This window comes from Dromaius novaehollandiae, chromosome 24, assembly GCF_036370855.1.
Source record: "Dromaius novaehollandiae isolate bDroNov1 chromosome 24, bDroNov1.hap1, whole genome shotgun sequence".
In the NCBI taxonomy this organism is placed as follows: Eukaryota; Metazoa; Chordata; class Aves; order Casuariiformes; family Dromaiidae; genus Dromaius; species Dromaius novaehollandiae.
This window is the reverse complement of record NC_088121.1, coordinates 7,859,449-7,877,324: the sequence shown is the minus strand read 5'-3', so window position 1 is coordinate 7,877,324 and position 17,876 is coordinate 7,859,449. Positions and strand designations below refer to the sequence as shown.

General features: G+C 72.9%; 1 protein-coding gene across 6 annotated transcripts in view; it reads right to left on the bottom strand.

The window, feature by feature from the left end:
- Window positions 1-927: 927 nt before the first annotated feature.
- Window positions 928-17,876, bottom strand: part of HSPG2 (heparan sulfate proteoglycan 2) — a 33,519-nt gene continuing 16,570 nt past the window's right edge. For 2 of the 6 annotated variants that reach the window (XM_064525687.1, XM_064525688.1), the window contains 51 exons: window positions 17,516-17,696; window positions 17,303-17,362; window positions 17,031-17,153; window positions 16,798-16,950; window positions 16,573-16,715; window positions 16,354-16,489; window positions 16,127-16,272; window positions 15,909-16,047; window positions 15,683-15,831; window positions 15,460-15,598; window positions 15,225-15,385; window positions 14,974-15,112; window positions 14,691-14,842; window positions 14,440-14,578; window positions 14,119-14,270; window positions 13,896-14,034; window positions 13,649-13,800; window positions 13,422-13,560; window positions 13,184-13,335; window positions 12,964-13,102; window positions 12,731-12,882; window positions 12,516-12,648; window positions 12,269-12,420; window positions 12,012-12,150; window positions 11,774-11,917; window positions 11,542-11,676; window positions 11,083-11,457; window positions 10,823-11,002; window positions 9,656-9,928; window positions 9,379-9,568; window positions 9,193-9,290; window positions 8,046-8,312; window positions 7,845-7,957; window positions 7,626-7,773; window positions 7,434-7,550; window positions 7,095-7,179; window positions 6,863-7,007; window positions 6,697-6,796; window positions 6,518-6,627; window positions 6,315-6,423; window positions 6,133-6,231; window positions 5,688-5,909; window positions 3,723-3,967; window positions 3,482-3,653; window positions 3,291-3,413; window positions 3,005-3,206; window positions 2,853-2,931; window positions 2,698-2,768; window positions 2,537-2,620; window positions 2,359-2,462; window positions 928-1,390 (listed from right to left, as the gene is read on the bottom strand). In XM_064525687.1, the coding sequence (XP_064381757.1) occupies window positions 1,227-1,390; window positions 2,359-2,462; window positions 2,537-2,620; window positions 2,698-2,768; window positions 2,853-2,931; window positions 3,005-3,206; window positions 3,291-3,413; window positions 3,482-3,653; window positions 3,723-3,967; window positions 5,688-5,909; window positions 6,133-6,231; window positions 6,315-6,423; window positions 6,518-6,627; window positions 6,697-6,796; window positions 6,863-7,007; window positions 7,095-7,179; window positions 7,434-7,550; window positions 7,626-7,773; window positions 7,845-7,957; window positions 8,046-8,312; window positions 9,193-9,290; window positions 9,379-9,568; window positions 9,656-9,928; window positions 10,823-11,002; window positions 11,083-11,457; window positions 11,542-11,676; window positions 11,774-11,917; window positions 12,012-12,150; window positions 12,269-12,420; window positions 12,516-12,648; window positions 12,731-12,882; window positions 12,964-13,102; window positions 13,184-13,335; window positions 13,422-13,560; window positions 13,649-13,800; window positions 13,896-14,034; window positions 14,119-14,270; window positions 14,440-14,578; window positions 14,691-14,842; window positions 14,974-15,112; window positions 15,225-15,385; window positions 15,460-15,598; window positions 15,683-15,831; window positions 15,909-16,047; window positions 16,127-16,272; window positions 16,354-16,489; window positions 16,573-16,715; window positions 16,798-16,950; window positions 17,031-17,153; window positions 17,303-17,362; window positions 17,516-17,696 (7,563 nt within the window). In that variant the 3' untranslated portion in view covers window positions 928-1,226. The remainder of the gene's footprint in view (window positions 1,391-2,358; window positions 2,463-2,536; window positions 2,621-2,697; window positions 2,769-2,852; window positions 2,932-3,004; window positions 3,207-3,290; window positions 3,414-3,481; window positions 3,654-3,722; window positions 3,968-5,687; window positions 5,910-6,132; window positions 6,232-6,314; window positions 6,424-6,517; window positions 6,628-6,696; window positions 6,797-6,862; window positions 7,008-7,094; window positions 7,180-7,433; window positions 7,551-7,625; window positions 7,774-7,844; window positions 7,958-8,045; window positions 8,313-9,192; window positions 9,291-9,378; window positions 9,569-9,655; window positions 9,929-10,822; window positions 11,003-11,082; window positions 11,458-11,541; window positions 11,677-11,773; window positions 11,918-12,011; window positions 12,151-12,268; window positions 12,421-12,515; window positions 12,649-12,730; window positions 12,883-12,963; window positions 13,103-13,183; window positions 13,336-13,421; window positions 13,561-13,648; window positions 13,801-13,895; window positions 14,035-14,118; window positions 14,271-14,439; window positions 14,579-14,690; window positions 14,843-14,973; window positions 15,113-15,224; window positions 15,386-15,459; window positions 15,599-15,682; window positions 15,832-15,908; window positions 16,048-16,126; window positions 16,273-16,353; window positions 16,490-16,572; window positions 16,716-16,797; window positions 16,951-17,030; window positions 17,154-17,302; window positions 17,363-17,515; window positions 17,697-17,876) is intronic. The other 4 variants (XM_064525689.1, XM_064525690.1, XM_064525691.1 and 1 more) reach the window with 4 other exon arrangements.

Genomic DNA, 17,876 nt, shown 5'->3' with positions numbered 1-17,876 from the left:
GACCCCCAGGGCCATACCCCCGTGGACCTCCATCCACACCCCCCTGCACCCCCAACTGTACCCCCCCAGACCCCCAGGGCCATACCCCCGTGGACCTCCATCCACACCCCCCTGCACCCCCAACTGTACCCCCCCAGACCCCCAGGGCCATACCCCCGTGGACCTCCATCCACACCCCCCTGCACCCCCAACTGTACCCCCCCAGACCCCCAGGGCCATACCCCCGTGGACCTCCATCCACACCCCCCTGCACCCCCAACTGTACCCCCCCAGACCCCCAGGGCCATACCCCCGTGGACCTCCATCCACACCCCCCTGCACCCCCAACTGTACCCCCCCAGACCCCCAGGGCCATACCCCCGTGGACCTCCATCCACACCCCCCTGCACCCCCAACTGTACCCCCCCAGACCCCCAGGGCCATACCCCCGTGGACCTCCATCCACACCCCCCTGCACCCCCAACTGTACCCCCCCAGACCCCCAGGGCCATACCCCCGTGGACCTCCATCCACACCCCCCTGCACCCCCAACTGTACCCCCCCAGACCCCCAGGGCCATACCCCCGTGGACCTCCATCCGTACTCCTCCAGACGCCCCGTCCACACCACCCACACGCCTATGGCCATATCTGCCTGGACCCCCATCCATATCCCCCCAGACCCCCAGTTCCAAACCCCCATGGACCTCCATCCATGCTCCTCCAGACCCCCCATCCACACTGCCCATACCCCCCCAGACCCCCATCCATACCCCTCCAGACCCCTAGGGCCATACCCCCCCAGACCCCCATCCATACCCCCCAGATCCCTAGGTCCATACCCCCCTGCACCCCCATCCACACCCCCCGTCCCCCCGCCCCCAGGGCCACCCCCGGGTGCCCGGCCCCCCGGCGCCCGCCCCGGCAGGGTGCCGCACGCCAGGCGCAGTCCTTCTCTCTCCTTTAATAGGCGTCCCCGCGAACAGCGCGCCGCGGGGAGGGGGCGCCCCCCCCAAACAACACCCCGGGGCCACCCCAGGAGGCACCCGGCCGCGCCGGCACGGGTCAGGGCAGTGTAAACATTTGGCGGGGCCCCCCCGGGCGGCAAAGCGCCCCGGTGGCGGCCGAGCACCGTTTGTCCTCTTGGCTTTTTGCAAAAAAACATAAAAATAAAAAAACCCGAAAAACAGGAAAACCCCCCCAAAATCGTGGGCGCTGCAGCAGGAGGGCGGTGCGGGGGGCGGGGGGCTACGAGGGGCACTCGGGGACCGCGGTGCCGCCCGCCGCCCGGTGCCGCAGGTCGATGGGGTGCGCGGGGGTGCCCAGGGGTGCCAGCACCAGGCCCCGGAGGCACCCAGTGATTCCTGAGACGAACTTGCCGGCCGTGAGGCTCCTGGGGTCCGGGGCGCCGCCTGCGAGGACCGGGGTGGGACGGCGGGGCCGGGGCGCCCGCCCCCCCCAGGTGCCGTCCATGTCTGCCCGTGCACCGTCTGCGCCCGCTGTGCCCACCCTGCGTCCCGTCCACACCTGCCCCATGTCCCATCCATCCATGACCATCCCAGGTCCCATCCGTGCCCACCTCATGTCCCATCCGTGCCCACCCCATGTCCCATCCATCCATGACCATCCCAGGTCCCATCCGTGCCCACCCCATGTCCCATCCGTGCCCACCTCATGTCCCATCCATCCATGACCATCCCAGGCCCCATCCGTGCCCACCCCATGTCCCATCCATCCATGACCATCCCATGTCCCATCCGTGCCCATCTTGTGTCCCATCCATCCATGACCATCCCATGTCCAAACCCTGCCCACCCCATAACCCATCCATCCATGACCACCCCATGTCCCATCTGTGCCCACCTCGTGTCCCATGCATGCCCACCTCACATCCCATCCATGACCATCCCATGTCCCATCCATGCCCACCTCATGTCCCATCCGTGCCCACCCCATATCCCATCCATCCATGACCACCCCATGTCCCATCCGTGCCCATCTCATGTCCCATCCATCCATGACCACCCCATGTCCCATCCGTGCCCATCTCATGTCCCATCCATCCATGACCACCCCATGTCCCATCCCTGCCCACCCTGTGTCCCATCCATCCATGTCCCATCCATCCATGGCCATGCCATGTCCTACTGATCCCCATCCCGTATCCCACCCATCCATGGCCATTCCATGCCAACCCTGTGCCCATCCAGTGCCCCACCAGCCCATGACCACCCTGTGCCCCATCGATGACCACCCTGTGCCCCATCCGTGCCCAACCTGCGTCCCACCCATCCATGACCACCCTGTGCCCATCCCATATCCCACCCCTGTGCCCCATATGTGCCCTCCCCGCGCCCCCGTCCCCCCCGCCGCGCCCTACCGAGGTAGATGTTGCCCTCGGTGTTGGCCATGATGTTGGTGCCTGGCGACTCCCCGTACACGGGCTCCTCACCGTCCACCTGCAGCCACCCGCGCCGTCCCTCCCTGCGGGGACACCGTCAGCGCCCGCGGCCCCCCGCCCCACGCGCCCCACGCGCCCCACGCGCCCCGCGCCGCACCTGGTGGCCGTCACCCGGTGCCACTCGCCGTCGTTGACGGGGTCTTCGGAGACGATGGTGGCCTCGCCGCTGCCCAGCTGGTAGCTGCAAGAGCGGCGCCGGCCTCAGCGCGGGGGCGAGGGCCGGGGGCCGGGGGGGCCGCGCCGTGGGGCGCCCCTCACCTGAACACCAGGTGCCCGTCCCTCAGGCCGAGGCCGATGAAGTCCTTGGCTTTGCCGCCGTCGCCGGGCTCCTGCGGGCGCGGCGGGGCGGTCAGCGGCGGGACGGGACGGGGGGGGACGGGGGACGCGGGGCGGCCCTGCTGCGCCGTACTCACCGCGCCGTGCCACAGCAGCACGCCGTCGGCGCTGCCGGTCCGCACCTCCAGCGCGACGGTCTCGGGCGCTCCGGGGGCGCTGCGGAGGGAGCGGGGGGGGGGTCAGGGCCGGCGGACCCCCCCGTGCGCCGCGCCGCCCCGCCGCTACCTACCCGCGGGCGAAGAGGTGGCCGGGCAGGGCCAGGTAGCCGCCGTCGCGGAAGGAAGCGCCGAACTGCCCGGGGGCGTCTGCGGAGGGGAGACGGCTGAGCCGGGGCGCCGGGACGCCGGGCGCCCGCCGGGGACCCGCCGCCCTACCGTTGCCGCCGCTGCCTTCGGGCGCCCAGTCGCTGTCCAGCTCCGCCAGCGCCGGGCCTGCGCGGGGCGAGAGGGGCGTCAGGGCTCGGCGCCGCCGCCGCCGCCCCCCCCCGCCCCGCCGCCGCCCCCCCCGGCGCTCACCGTGCTGGCAGAAGGCGCCGGCGAAGCCCTCGGCGCAGAGGCAGGCGTTGGCTTTGCAGGTGCCGCCGTGCAGGCAGGGGTTGCCGAGCAGGCAGCGGTCGTCGGCCAGCTCGCAGCGCGGCCCTGGGGACACGGGCGTCAGCGTCCCGCCGGCGCGGCCCCCCCGAACCCCCCCCCCCGGCGGCGCTCACCGCTGAAGCCGTCGCGGCAGAGGCAGCGGAAGGCACCGGCGGCGGCGGGCACGCAGCGGCCCCCGTGCCGGCACGGCGCCCGCTCGCAGGGCGAGCTCTCCCGGCACTGCGCGACGCCGCGGCTCTGCAGGAAGCTGTAGGACACGTCCACCTTCTTCCCGTTGACCGACACCTGCAACGGCAGCCGTCAGCGCCCGCCGCCCGCCCGTCCGCCGGCGGGGCCCAGGCGTCCGGGGCTCACCTCGCCGATGCAGCCGCGGAAGGCGGCGCTGACGTTGGCGGGGCCGGGCAGGCGCAGCGAGGGCTCCACGCCGCCCAGGTAGAGCGGCGTGCGCAGGTTGAGGCCCTGGCTCTTGCCCGGCGAGGAGCGCTTCACCGGCGGGCCGCCGTCCACCACCAGCGTGCCGTCCTTGTGCAGCCGCTCGGCCGAGACGCGGTGCCAGCGCCCCAGCGCCAGCGGCTCCGGGCTCCGCAGCACCGCCGGGCCTGGCGAGAGACGGGGGGACGGCGGCGGCGCCGTGCCGCGAGCCCCCGGGCGTTTCGCGGGCTTGCCGGTGCCGGGGGGGGGGATGCCCGGCCGGGCACGGCGTCGGCACCCCGCTGCGGCGATGGCCTGGGGGCACCGGCGGTGCCGGGGGACCCCAGAGATGCCCAGGGACCTGGATGATGCCCGGGGACCCCAGTGGTGCCAGGAGACCCCGATGATGCCAGGAGACCCCAGTGGTGCCCAGGGACCCCAGTGATGCCTGAGGACCCCAATGATGCCCAGGGACCCCAGAGATGCCCGGGGACCCCAGTGATGCCCGGGGACCCCAGAGATACCAGGAGACCCTGATGATGCCCGGGGACCCCAGTGGTGCCCAGGGGACCCTGGTGATGCCCGGGGACCCCAGTGGTGCCAGGAGACCCCGATGATGCCAGGAGACCCCAGTGGTGCCCAGGGACCCCAGTGATGCCTGAGGACCCCAATGATGCCCGGGGACCCCAGAGATGCCCGGGGACCCCAGTGATGCCCGGGGACCCCAGAGATACCAGGAGACCCTGATGATGCCCGGGGACCCCAGTGGTGCCCAGGGGACCCTGGTGATGCCCGGGGACCCCAGTGGTGCCAGGAGACCCCGATGATGCCAGGAGACCCCAGTGGTGCCCAGGGACCCCAGTGATGCCTGAGGACCCCAATGATGCCCAGGGACCCCAGAGATGCCCGGGGACCCCAGTGATGCCCGGGGACCCCAGAGATACCAGGAGACCCTGATGATGCCCGGGGACCCCAGTGGTGCCCAGGGGACCCTGGTGATGCCCGGGGACCCCAGTGGTGCCAGGAGACCCCGATGATGCCAGGAGACCCCAGTGGTGCCCAGGGACCCCAGTGATGCCTGAGGACCCCAATGATGCCCGGGGACCCCAGAGATGCCCGGGGACCCCAGTGATGCCCGGGGACCCCAGAGATACCAGGAGACCCTGATGATGCCCGGGGACCCCAGTGGTGCCCAGGGGACCCTGGTGATGCCCGGGGACCCCAGTGGTGCCAGGAGACCCCGATGATGCCAGGAGACCCCAGTGGTGCCCAGGGACCCCAGTGATGCCTGAGGACCCCAATGATGCCCAGGGACCCCAGAGATGCCCGGGGACCCCAGTGATGCCCGGGGACCCCAGAGATACCAGGAGACCCTGATGATGCCCGGGGACCCCAGTGGTGCCCAGGGGACCCTGGTGATGCCCGGGGACCCCAGTGGTGCCAGGAGACCCCGATGATGCCAGGAGACCCCAGTGGTGCCCAGGGACCCCAGTGATGCCTGAGGACCCCAATGATGCCCAGGGACCCCAGAGATGCCAGGGGACCCCAACGATGCCCAGGGACCCCAGTGGTTCCTAGGGACCCCAGTGGTGCCCAGAGGACCCCAATGATACCCAGGGACCCCAGTGATGCCCAAGGACCCCAACGATGCCCAGGGATCCTGGTGATGCCTGGGGACCCCAGTGGTTCCTGGGGACCCCAATGATGCCAGGGGACCCCAGCGGTGCCCAGAGACCCCAGCGATGCCAGGGGACCCCAGTAGTTCCCAGAGACCCCGACGGTGCCAGGGAACACCGGTGACACCCAGGGACCCCACCGGTTCCCAGGGATCCTGGCGGTGCCAGGGGACCCCAGCGGTGCCAGGAGCCCCCGTCGAGGCCGGGGACCCCGTCGCGCCCCGCCGCGTACCTGAGCCCAGCTCGTAGCGAAACTCGAGGTGCCCGTCGGCCATGGCGAGGGCCACGAAGTCCTCCACGGGGGCGGCCTTGCCCCCGCTGAAGAGCAGCAGCCCGTCGGGCGCCAGCGGCTTGAACTCGGCGTCCACCCGCAGCTCGTGGTGGATGTTGGTCAGCGGCGGGTAGGAGATGAAGGCGCCCTCCCCGTCGAAGGACGGGGCGCTCACGGCCTCACCTGGGGCGGCCCGCGGCACCTCAGCCCGTCCCCGCGGCGTGCCAGGGTCCCCGGGGCGGTGCCCGCTACCCCGTGCCCGTGGCAGAATTGCACCCCTCTCCCCGGGGCAATACGCATCCCCCTGCACCCGCTGCAGCGTTGCACCCCTCTCCCCGGGGCAATATCCGCTCCCCCGCACCCGCTGCAGCGTTGCACCCCTCTCCCCGGCGCCCGCCGCGCTCACCGTCCATGCACTTCTCTCCCGACTTGCCCAGGTGGCAGCGGCACGTGTAGCCCTGCCCGTCGGGCCGGTTGACGCAGGTGGCATCGGGCCCGCAGGCCTCTGGCGGCGAGACGGAGCCGGCGGTGAGCCGGGGGGAGCCGCGGGGCGCCGCGACCCGCCCCCCCCCGTCCCCCCATCCTCACCCGGGTGGCAGTGCAGGGCCTGGGAGTACTCGCAGTTGCTGCCGGTGAAGCCGGGGGGGCAGCGGCACACGTAGGCGCTGCTCTCGGTGTCCTCGCACACGCCGCCGTTCTGCGGGCGGCCGCGGGCGTCAGGGGCCCGGCCGGCGGCACCGGCCCCGGCACCGGCCCCGGCCCCGGCCCCGGCGCGTCCCCGCGCCGCTCACCTGGCACGGCCGGTCCCGGCACGTGGGGCAGTCGGCGACGCCGTGCGCCCGCAGCTGGGGCTCGCCGAAGACCACCTCCTCGCCCTGGATGAGGAGCTGGCGCACGCAGCCTGCGGGAGGGACGCGGCGGCTCAGCGAGGGGCCCCGGGGCGCCCGCGCCGCCCGCGCCCGCCACTCACCCACGAAGCCGCCGCGGAGGCCGGTCTTGGCGACGGCGCCGTAGTCGGGGTAGCCGCCCAGGTAGAGCTCCTCGTTGAGGTCCAGCCCCTGAAACTTGCCCTGCGGGCGCGGAGGGGTGAGCGCGGCGGCCGGCGAGCCTCGCCCCGCGCCCGGGCCGCCCCGTACCTGCGAGGTGCCGTTGACGGGCGGGAAGCCGTCGAGGGCCAGCGAGCCCTGGGTGAGGTTGCGGAAGAGGCGGACGGTGTGGTACTCGCCCAGGCGCAGCGGCGTCGGGTGCCGGATGGTGGCCATGCCCGAGCCGGCGTCGAACCTGCGGCGGCAGCGCCCGGCGCGTGGGTGCCGCTGCCCGGCGCCCCGGCACCCCCACCCCACCCCGGCCCGCGCCCGCGGCCCTCACCTGAACTCGGGGCGGCCGCCGACGAGCCCGAAGGAGACGAAGTCGGCGCCGCTGCTCTTCCTCTGCCCGTTGTACAGCAGCATCCCTGCGCGGGGGGAGAGCGGTGAGGCCGGGGCGGCGGGCGGGGCCCGACAGCGGGTGCCCACCGCGCGCCCCGCGGCTCGCCGGCACCCGGCCGGGCGCCGAGCCACTCACCTGAGTACAGAATAAGAGCTAAAGGAGAGAGGAGAGGGACAGAGGGACGGACAGACGGACGGAGGAGGAGGAGAAACAGAGCGAATGAGAGAGGGCGGCGGCGGCGAGGGCCGGGGCCGGGCGAGGGGCGCGGGCGGCGCTCACCGTCGGCGACGTCGGGCCGGAAGGTGATCTGGATCTCGAACTTCTTGTAGGCGTCCTTGATGGTGGGCAGCGGCAGGAAGGAGCGCGGCGTCTGCGTGAAGTAGGGCACCAGGCGCTCTGCGGGGCAGCGGCGGCGTCACGGCGTGCCGGCACCGGCGACGGCCCCCCCGGCACCCCCCCGGCACCGCTCACCTCGGACCCGGAGCACGGAGAAAGCGGTCTCCTGGCCTTGGCGGTTGGAGGCGGCGCACACGTAGACGCCGGCGTCCTCGGGGCGCACGGCCGGCAAGGTGAGCACGGTGCCCTCCACCCGGGCGGCCTCGGGCAGCTCTCCCTCCAGCTGCGGCGGGGGCGGCGGTCAGCACCCACGGGTGCCGTCCCCGCCGCCGTCCCCGCGTCCCCCCGACTCACTTTGCTCCATTTCACCTCCGGGACGGGGAAGCCGGACGCCAGGCAGGGGAAGACGGCCGCCGAGCCCACCGAGACCTCCTTGACCTCCGGCTGCCCGGCGATCTGGGGGGCGGCTGCGGAGACACGGACCCTTCGCCGCCGCGCCGGGAAGCACGGGGCATCACCGCGGCGGCGGTGGGCACGGCACGCGCGCGCGCTCACCCTGCACGTGGAGGATGACGTGGGACTGCACGGCGCCCACGGCGTTGGCGGCGGTGCAGCGGTACTGCCCGGCGTCGCTCCGCTCCACCCGCTCGATCCGCAGCGTGCCGGCGCTCACCAGCACGCCGGGGCGGATGCGGCCGCCCACCTTGCTCCAGGTGACGTGGGGCTTGGGCTCGCCCAGCCCCAGGCACTCCAGCTCCACCGCCGTGCCCGCCAGCACCGTCTGCACCGCCGTCCGGATGTTGATCAGCGCCCTGGGCAGAGCTGGGGCGCGCGGAGAGACGGGGGTGAGGGGGTGCCCCGGGCGTGAGAAATCGGGGGTTCGGGGGGGCCGACAGGCGCGGGGGGAGATCGGGGTACCGGGGTGCCCACAGATACGGAGGAAGGTCGGAGGGTAGCAGGGTGCCCATGGGCGTGGGGAGAAATCGAGGGGGTAAAGAGGTGCCCATGGGCATGGGGAGAGACTGGAGGGTCCCGGGGTGCCCAAAGGTATCAGGAGAGATGGGGGGGTACCAGGGTGCCCATGGGCAAGGGGAGAAATAGAGGGGTGCCCATGGGCATGGGGAGAAATTAAAGGGATAAAGAGGTGCCCATGGGCATGGAGAGCAACCAGAGGGTCCTGGGTGCCCAAGGGTATCAAGAGAGATTGGGGGTACCAGGGTGCCCATGGGCATAGGGGGAAATTAAGGGGATAAAGAGGTGCCCATGGACATGGAAAGGGATTGGAGGGTCCTGGGGTGCCCAAAGGCATCGATAGAGATGGGGGGGTACCAGGGTGCCCATGGACATGGAGAGAGATTGGAGGGTCCTGGGGTGCCCAAAGGCATCAAGAGAGATGGGGAGGTAAAGAGGTGCCCATGGACATGGAGAGAGATCGGAGGGTCCTGGGGTGCCCAAAGGTATCGATAGAGATGGGGGGGTACCAGGGTGCCCATAGGCATGGAGAGAGATTGGAGGGTCCTGGGGTACCCAAAGGCATCAAGAGAGATGGGGAGGTAAAGAGGTGCCCATAGGCATGGAGAGAGATCGGAGGGTCCTGGGGTGCCCAAAGGTATCAAGGGAGATAGGGGGGTACCAGGGGGCCCGTGGGCACGGGGAGGAACGGAGGGGGTGCCGGGGCGCCCGCGGGCCACTGGGCTCCTACCCTGGATGGCGAGCGTGGCGCTGCCCTCGGCCTGCCCGCCCGGGCTGCTGGCCCGGCACGTGTAGGTGCCCTGGCTCTTGCGGTCCAGGTCACTGATGCTGCGGGGACACGGCGGAGGGGGGCGTCAGCGGCAGCCCCGGAGGCAGCGGGGGCCCCGGCGTCCCCCCCCGCCGCCGCCGTCCTTACCGCAGCACGCCGTCCCGCACGCTGCTGCCGGGGGGCAGCTCGCCGCCGTCCTTGAGCCACTCGACGCGCGCCCGGGGGTCTCCGTCGACGGCGCAGGCGAACTCGGCCGTGCCGCCCACCCCCCTGACGAGGCTCTGGGGGGTCACCCGCACCGTGGGCGGGCCGGCGGGCACCGGGCCGGCGCCGTCACCTGCGGGATGCAGCCGAGCGGTGACGGTGACGGCCGGCGGCACCCCGTGCGCCTCGGCGGCGCCGGTCCGCCCCGTGGGGAGCCCACCTGGGTGCTCGCCGTGGACGGCGACGCGGGCGAAGGCCTCGGCGGCGCCCACGCGGTTGGAGACGAGGCAGCGGTAGGTGCCGGCGTCGTCGGGCAGCGCGGGGCCGAGGCGCAGGAGGCCGTCGCGGCGGGCGGCCCGCGCCGGCAGGCTGCCGTTCACCTTGGCCCAGTGGTAGCGCAGCGGCGGCGTGCCGTGCGCCAGGCACTGCAGCTGCAGCGTCTCGCCCGCCCGCGCCGCGCTCTCCTCCGGCAGGACCGTGGCGTACGGCGGCGCTGCGGGGCCGCGGGAGCGTCAGCCCCCGCCGGGCGCGGGGAGGCAGCAGCGCGGCGACGGACGGGCGGGCGGGCGGATGGACGGATGGACGGGAGCATGCAAAGGCCGGGATCGGGGCAGCGACGGAGGGATGGAGACGCGCACGGGGAGGAGGGCGGAGGGGAGCGAGGGATGGACGGATCCGCGAGGAAGGGGCGGGTGGAGGAGTGTGAGCGGAGAAAGGGGTGCAGGCGGAGGAGGGAGGGATGCCGGAGCAAAGAGCTGGAGCAAGGGAAGGATGGGCGGGTGGACAGAAGGGAGGGATGGGGAGAGAAGGGAGGGATAAGGAGAGAAGGGAGGGATGGAGAAGAGAAAGGAGGAATAGAGAAAGAAGGGACGGTTGGGGGAATGTGATGGTGATGGAGGGAGGAGTCTGGATCAAGCAACAAAGTAGCAAGGGAAGATGGAAGGAGGAATGGATGGAAGGAGGGATGGAGGCATAGACAGAAGAAACGGACAGAAGGAGGAATGGAGGGATGGATGGAAGGAGGAGCGGATGGAAGGAGGAATGGAGGAAAGATGGAAGGAGGGATGGAGGGATGGATGGAAGGAGGAGTGGATGGATGGAGGAATGGACAGGAGGAGGAATGGAGAGATGGATAGAGGGATGGAGGAAAGGAGGAAGGGATGCTTGTGGACAGAGGGATGGATGGAAGGAGGAGTGGATGGAAGGATGGAAGGAGGAATGGAGGAAAGGAGGGAGGGATGCTTGCAGACAGAGGGATGGCAGCAATCACCCAGGAGAGGAGGGAAGGAGGCCCCAGCTAGGCACCTCCGCGCCCCAACACCACCCGGCCGCGGCACCCATTTGCGGGAGGAGAGGGGCCGCCCACGGCACCCCGCGCCCGCCTTACTCTCCACGTCGAGGGTGACGAAGGCCTCGGCGAAGCCGGCGGCGTTGCTGGCGTTGCAGATGTACTGGCCCGAGTCCTGCTGGGCCGCGCGGGGGATGACCAGCGTGCCGTTGAGCACCCGGTGCTGCCAGGGCAGCGGCGCCCGCAGCTTCGACCACTCGACGGTGGGCGCCGGCTCGCCTGCGGGCGCGGAGCGGCCGGTGAGCGCCGGGCGTCCCCGCGGGGCGCCGGGGGCCCGGCACGGCGGGGGACGCCCCTACCTGTCGCGGAGCAGCTCAGCGTGGCGGTGTCCCCGGCCACCACGGTGACGGCGGGCGACACGACCACCTCGGGGGCGCCGGGGGTCCTCTGCGCCGTCTCCACGCTCACGGCCACCTGGGCCTGCGCCGAGCCCAGGGCGTTGTGCGCCGTGCACACGTAGGTGCCGGCGTGCTCGGCCTTCGCCGGCGCCAGCTGCAGCACGGCCTGGCTGTCCATGTGCAGCAGCGTCTGGTGCTCCACCTTCTGCCGCGAGCCCGCCCGGCTCCAGCGCACCAGCGGCCGCGGCTCGCCCCGGCCCAGGCACTCCAGGCTGATGGACTTGCCCTCCTTCACCGTCACGGGACCCGGCGGCATCACCGAGACCGTGGGCGCGCCTGGAGGAAGAGGAGGGAAGGGCATGAGCACGGGCATGGGCTGGGGGCTGGGACACCGCCGTGGCACCCACGGGTGCTGCCCACCTTGCACCAGGAGGTTGACCACGCTGCTGGCGATGCCGAAGCGGTTGGAGGCCACGCAGTGGTAGGCGCCCTGGTTGCCGGCGTGGGCGCCAGCGATGGAGATCACCGAGCCGTTGGGGCTGATCTTGACGTTGTCTGGAGAAGGATGGGCGAGCATCAGCCATGGGGACCGCGCTGGTGCCCACCATCGTGATGTCCACCACGGTGACGCCCACCACGGCGACGGCCCTACCTTGGAGGTGCTGGCCGGGCCCCATGCGCCAGGTGACGTTGATGGGCCGGGCGCCATCGTGGATGCGGCACTTGAAGGTGGCGTCCTCGCCCTGGGCCACGGCCATGCTGTGCGGGTCGATGGAGATGATGGGGCTCTGCAGGCCTGCGGGGACGGGAAGGGAAGGGAGGGAAAGCGGTGGAGGTGGCACGTGCCCGGCGCCCGCCCCAGCCCCAGCCGCACCCTTGCCCGCACTCACGGTAGCTGGAGCCATCGCGGGAGGAGACGGTGACGGCGATGGTGGCCTCGCGGGTGCTGCTGCCCGAGCCCACGCGGCACACGTACTCGCCCGAGTCGGCCACGGAGAGCTGCGAGAGCCGCAGGCGGGACCCCGAGAGCTGCGAAGCGGCAGGGGGGCGTGAGGCCGGCGGTGCCCGTGTCCCCGAGGGCCATCGGATGGCCGAGCCCCGGCAACAGCGAGCGCCACGGTCCCTGCCCCGCCGCGTCCCCCCCTACCTGGTGCTTGGCCGGCAGGGAGCCGCCACGCTTGTACCACGTCACCGTGGCCTGGCCCTGGCCGGCCACCACGCAGTTGAGGTCCAGGGTCTGTCCCTCGGTGACCGAGGACGCCGAGGACTCGATGCGCACGGGCGGCGCGACACTGGATGCTGCACGGTGCGGAAGCGGGCAGAGTTAAGGGTAAAACGTCCCCCGCGGCCCCAGGCCGCCCCGCGGTGCCCCCCGCTCCCGGCGCGGCACTCACGGTAGGCGGCACCGTCATCGATGGTGACCACGAGGGAGCTCTCCTGCGTGACGCCGGCCGCGGTGACGCGGCACACGTACTCGCCCGAGTCGGCCGCCGACACCTGGGGGATGCGCAGGCGGGTGCCCGACACCTGCGGGGAGGCAGGGGGGTGAGCGCTGGCCGGCCGGACCCCCGGGGGGGCCGCCACGGTCACGCGTCGGGGACAGGCGTACCTGGTGGCCGGCGGGCAGAGGCCCCCCGCGCTTGTACCACGTCACCGTGGCCTGGCCCGGGCCGGCCACCACGCAGTTGAGGTCCAGGGTCTGTCCCTCGGCGATGGAGGAGGACGAGGACTCGATGCGCACGGGCTGTGGGGCGCCCGGGGCTGGGGGACACGAGAGGGACGGTTGGTGGCCGGGCAGGCGGCACCCCCGGGGGCTGCCCGGTCCCTCCGCCCCACACTCACAGTAGTAGGTGCCGGCGCTGCCGGGCACGGTGACAACGACCGAGGCCTCCTGTGTGGCGGTCCCCGAGCTGACGCGGCACACGTACTCGCCCGAGTCGGCCACCGACACCTGGACGAGGCGCAGGCGGGAGCCGGAGACCTGCGGGGACGAGACGTGGCGTGGGGACGCGCTCGTCCCCGACCCCCCGGCACCGCCACCGCTGCCGCCTCGGCTCCGTACCTGGCTGTTGGGGGACAGAGCCGCCCCGCGCCGATACCAGGTGACGTGGGGGTGTCCCTGCCCCGCCACCATGCAGTTGAGCTCCAGGGTCTGGCCCTCGGCCACGGAGGCGGACGAGGTCTCGATCCTCACGGGCGGCGTGACGCCCACGGCTGGGGGAGACGGCGGCTGTCAGCAGCCCTGCCGCCTCCCCGGCCCCGCCGCGGCCACCCGCGTCCCCCCCCCCGGCCCCCGGTACCGTAGGAGGAGCCGGCGCCGCTCTGGATGGTGACGAGGAGGGAGCTCTCCTGCGTGACGCCGGCCGCGGTGACGCGGCACACGTACTCGCCCGAGTCGGCCGCCGACACCTGGGGGATGCGGAGGCGGGTGCCCGACACCTGACGGCCACAAGACGTGTGTGAATGGGGACGCGTGTCCCTAGGCTGCCCCAAAGGGCCCCTTCCGCCCCAAAACGCCCCCGCGCACCTGGTGCTTGGCCGGCAGGGAGCCGCCGCGCTTGTACCACGTCACCGTGGCCTGGCCCCGGCCCGCCACGATGCAGTTGAGGTCCAGGGTCTGTCCCTCGGCCACCGAGGAGGAGGAGGACTCGATGCGCACGGGCGGCGTGACGCCGGCGGCTGGGGACCGAGACAGCGGGGTCACGCCGAGGAGGGGACGTGGGGCACCCGGAGCGAGCCAGCCCCCGCGTCCCCAACCCTCCGGCCCCACTCACGGTAGGAGATGGCCCCGCTGGGCTGGATGGTCACCATGACGGAGGCCTCCTTGGTGGCCGCCTCGGTGCTCACCCGGCACACGTACTCGCCCGAGTCGGCCGCTGTCACCTGCAGCAGCCGCAGCCGGGAGCCCGACACCTGCGGGGACACCACGGGTGTCACGGGGGGCCACGGTGCCATCCCGGCCCGTTCCCGCGCCGGGGACCGACCCGCTCGCCCTACCTGGTGCTTGGCCGGCAGGGAGCCGCCGCGCTTGTACCACGTCACGGTGGCCTGCGCGGGGCTGGCGATGACGCAGTTGAGCTCCAGGCTCTGTCCCTCGGCCACGGCGGGCGAGGAGGACTCGATGCGCACGGGCGGTGCGACGCCGGCGGCTGGGGACCGAGACGGTGGCGTGAGCCCGGGTGCCTCCTCCGGGGAGCAATTTGCCCTGGGCTCCGGCCGTGGCACCGTGGGGTCCAGCTAGACCCCGGGAGCACCACCCACCCGCGGCCGGTGACACCTCGTGAACAACGTCCCCACGACCCCTCTGTCCCCACTCACGGTGCGTGACGGCCCCGCTGGGCTGGATGGTCACCATGACGGAGGCCTCCTTGGTGGCCACCCCGGTGCTCACCCGGCACACGTACTCGCCCGAGTCGGCTGCCGTCACCTGCAGCAGCCGCAGCCGGGAGCCCGACACCTGCGGGGACATCATGGGCGTCATGGGGGTGGTGGTGCCATCACTGGTGTCACGGGGGTGGTGGTGCCACCCCAGCCCATTCCCCTGCCAGGGACCGACCCGCTCGCCCTACCTGGTGCTTGGCCGGCAGGGAGCCGCCGCGCTTGTACCACGTCACCGTGGCCTGGCCCGGGCCGGCCACCACGCAGTTGAGGTCCAGGGTCTGTCCCTCGGCCACCGAGGAGGAGGAGGACTCGATGCGCACGGGCGGCGCGACGCCGGCGGCTGGGGACCGAGATGGCGAGGTGAGCCCAGGGACACGGTGGAGGTGGCACGGGACGCGGTGAGCACCCGCCTGCGGCCGGTGCCACCCCGCAGGCACTGAGACCCCCGCGCGCCCTCCGGTCCCCACTCACGGTAGGAGATGGCCCCGCTGGGCTGGATGGTCACCATGACGGAGGCCTCCTTGGTGGCCGCCTCGGTGCTCACCCGGCACACGTACTCGCCCGAGTCGGCTGCCGTCACCTGCAGCAGCCGCAGCCGGGAGCCCGACACCTGCGGGGACATCATGGGCGTCATGGGGGTGGTGGTGCCATCACTGGTGTCACGGGGGTGGTGGTGCCACCCCAGCCCATTCCCCTGCCAGGGACCGACCCGCTCGCCCCACCTGGTGCTTGGCCGGCAGGGAGCCGCCGCGCTTGTACCACGTCACGGTGGCCTGCGCGGGGCTGGCGACGACGCAGTTGAGCTCCAGGCTCTGTCCCTCGGCCACGGCGGACGAGGACGCCTCGATGCGGATGGGCGGCGCGACGCCCGGGGCCGCCGGCCCTGCGACGGGGGACGGGGCGATGAGCGCCGGGGCCGCGCCGGGGACCGCGGGGGCGAGCGGAGCCCGGCCTCACCGTGCGGGGAGCCGGAGCCGGCCTTGACGGTGACGACGATGGAGGCCTCCCGGACGGCGGCGCCGGTGCTCACCCGGCACACGTACTCGCCGGCGTCGGCCGCCGTGACGTGGGGGATGCGCAGGCGGGAGCCCGACACCTGGGTGCCGACGGCGGGGGGAGAGTCAAGAGAAGGGAAACCCCCCTGAAACGGGGTCCCGCCTCCGCGTCCCGTCCGCCGTACCTGGTGGTGCGCCGGGAGCGAGCCGCTGCGCTTGTACCACATCACCGAGGTCTGGCCCTCGCCGATGTCGCAGTTGAGCTCCAGGGTCTGGCCCTCGAGGACGGGCGACGAGGGGGACTCGATCCGCACCGGCGCCGCGCCGCCCGCGGCTGGAGAAGCGGAGGGAAGGGCTGCAACCGGGCTCGCCCGAGCCGCCCCGCTCCCCGCCTCCGGAACCGGTACTCACGGTACGCGGCGCCCGGCGCGTAGACGGTGACGAAGAAGGAGGCCTCCTGCACGGCGTCGGCGGCGGAGGCCACGCGGCACACGTACTCGCCCGAGTCGGCCGCCGTCACGCGGGGGATGCGCAGGCGGGTGCCCGATACCTGCGGCGGCGGCGGGACGGCATCGGTGGGGCGGCTCGGCACCCCACCGCCGCACCCCGGCTCCGCGCGCACGTCCTACCTGATGGCCGGCAGGCAGCGACCCGCCGCGCTTGTACCACGTCACCGTGGCCTGGCCCTGGCCGGCCACCACGCAGTCGAGGTCCAGGGTCTGTCCCTCGGCGACCGACGGGGACGGGGACTCGACGCGGACGGGCGGCGCGGCGCCTGCAAAGAGACCGGCCATGGGGCACCCGGGTCCAGGCAAAACGCGGGCGAAAGCCCCCGCCGAGGCCGCGTCCCCCCTACCTGGCACCACCACCACGTCGATCTTGGCCCGGGCCGTGCCGGCTGCGCTGGTGCCGACGCAGAGGTAGACGCCGCCGTGGGCCGCGGCGATGGAGGGGATCACCAGCGTGGCGATGTCGGTGTGCTCCGAGCGGGACTGCGGCGAGGGGGCGGTCAGGACGGAGCCGCGGAGGGGGGGAGCGTGCCAAATTTTGGCAGCGCGACCCCGCGCCGGCTCACCTGCGGGGGCAAAGCGCCGCCCTGCTTCTCCCAGGCGACGGTGGCGTCGGGCGAGCCGGAGACGCGGCAGTAGAGCCGCACCGTGGAGCCCTCGTGCACCTCGGCCCGCTCGGGGCTCACCTGCACCTGGGGGGCACCGGCGCCTGCGGGCAGCGTGGGTCAGGACCGGGCCGCCGCGCGCCGGGCCGGGCCGGCGGAGGGGGCGGCGGGGACGTCGCTACGCACCTCGCACGCGGAGGACGGCCCGCGCCGTGTGCTGCCCGGCGCTGTTGCGGGCGCGGCACAGGTAGTGCGCCTCGTCGGCGGGCTCGGCGGCCGGGAAGCGCAGGATGCCGCCCCGCACCACGGCGCCCGGCGGCAGCGCGCCGCCCGCGCCGCCTGCGATGGGCAGGGGAGAGGCTCAGCCGCCGGGCGCCCCGTCCCCGCGGCCGGTCCCCCCCCCGCCCGCGGGCACCTACCGAGCCACTCGACGGCGGGCGCGGGGCTGCCGGTGGCCACGCAGCGGAACTCGGCGGGCTGGCCCGGCGCCACGCTCAGCTGCGCCGGCTCCACGGTGGCGCTGGGGGCCGCGGCGGGGCTGGCTGCGGCGGGGCGAGACGGGGGGCTCGGCTGGGGCAGCCCCCGCGCCGGCCCCGTCGCTCCCGGCACCCCCGGCTTTGCTCCCACCCTCGCCCTGGAAACGCCCCCCGGCCGGGACGCCCCCCGGCACGGCCCTCGCGGGCTGACTTACAGGGTCTGTGGCCTTCCATAAATTCGACGGGTCCGTAAAACATCTGAGTCTTGGAAGGGGCTGCGAACAAGTCACAGTTTTCAGCAGCGCCCCGGGCAAGCAGAGGAGCTTCCCCCCGGGGAAGCAATCCTGCCTGTCACCGTGGCCTCTGGGCTCTCCGCCAGCCCGGTTCGCCAGGGAAGGAGCTTTCCTCGGCTTTCACCCGGCATGCACCTTGGACGTAGAGCGTGGCCGTGCCCTCGTCCATGTCGAGCATGTTGGAGCCGGTGCAGACGTAGACGCCGGCGTCCTCGGGCTGCACGTTGCGGATGGTGAGGATGCCGTTGAAGTCCATGGCGCGGCTCGGCAGCTTCCCGTGGTTCTGGCGCGTCCACACCAGCGTGTAGGCGGGCGACTGGCGAGGAAGAGGACGGCGAGGAAGGTTTGGTGCCACGCGCGCTCACGCAGGGACCGGAGTTCCTCCGGGGTGGATGGGCGTCCGGGGACCCACGGGTGTCTGCGTGTCCCCACGTGGCCAGGCGAGCGCCCAGGGATGTCTACATGCCCCACGCAACCAGATGGGCACCCAGGGGTG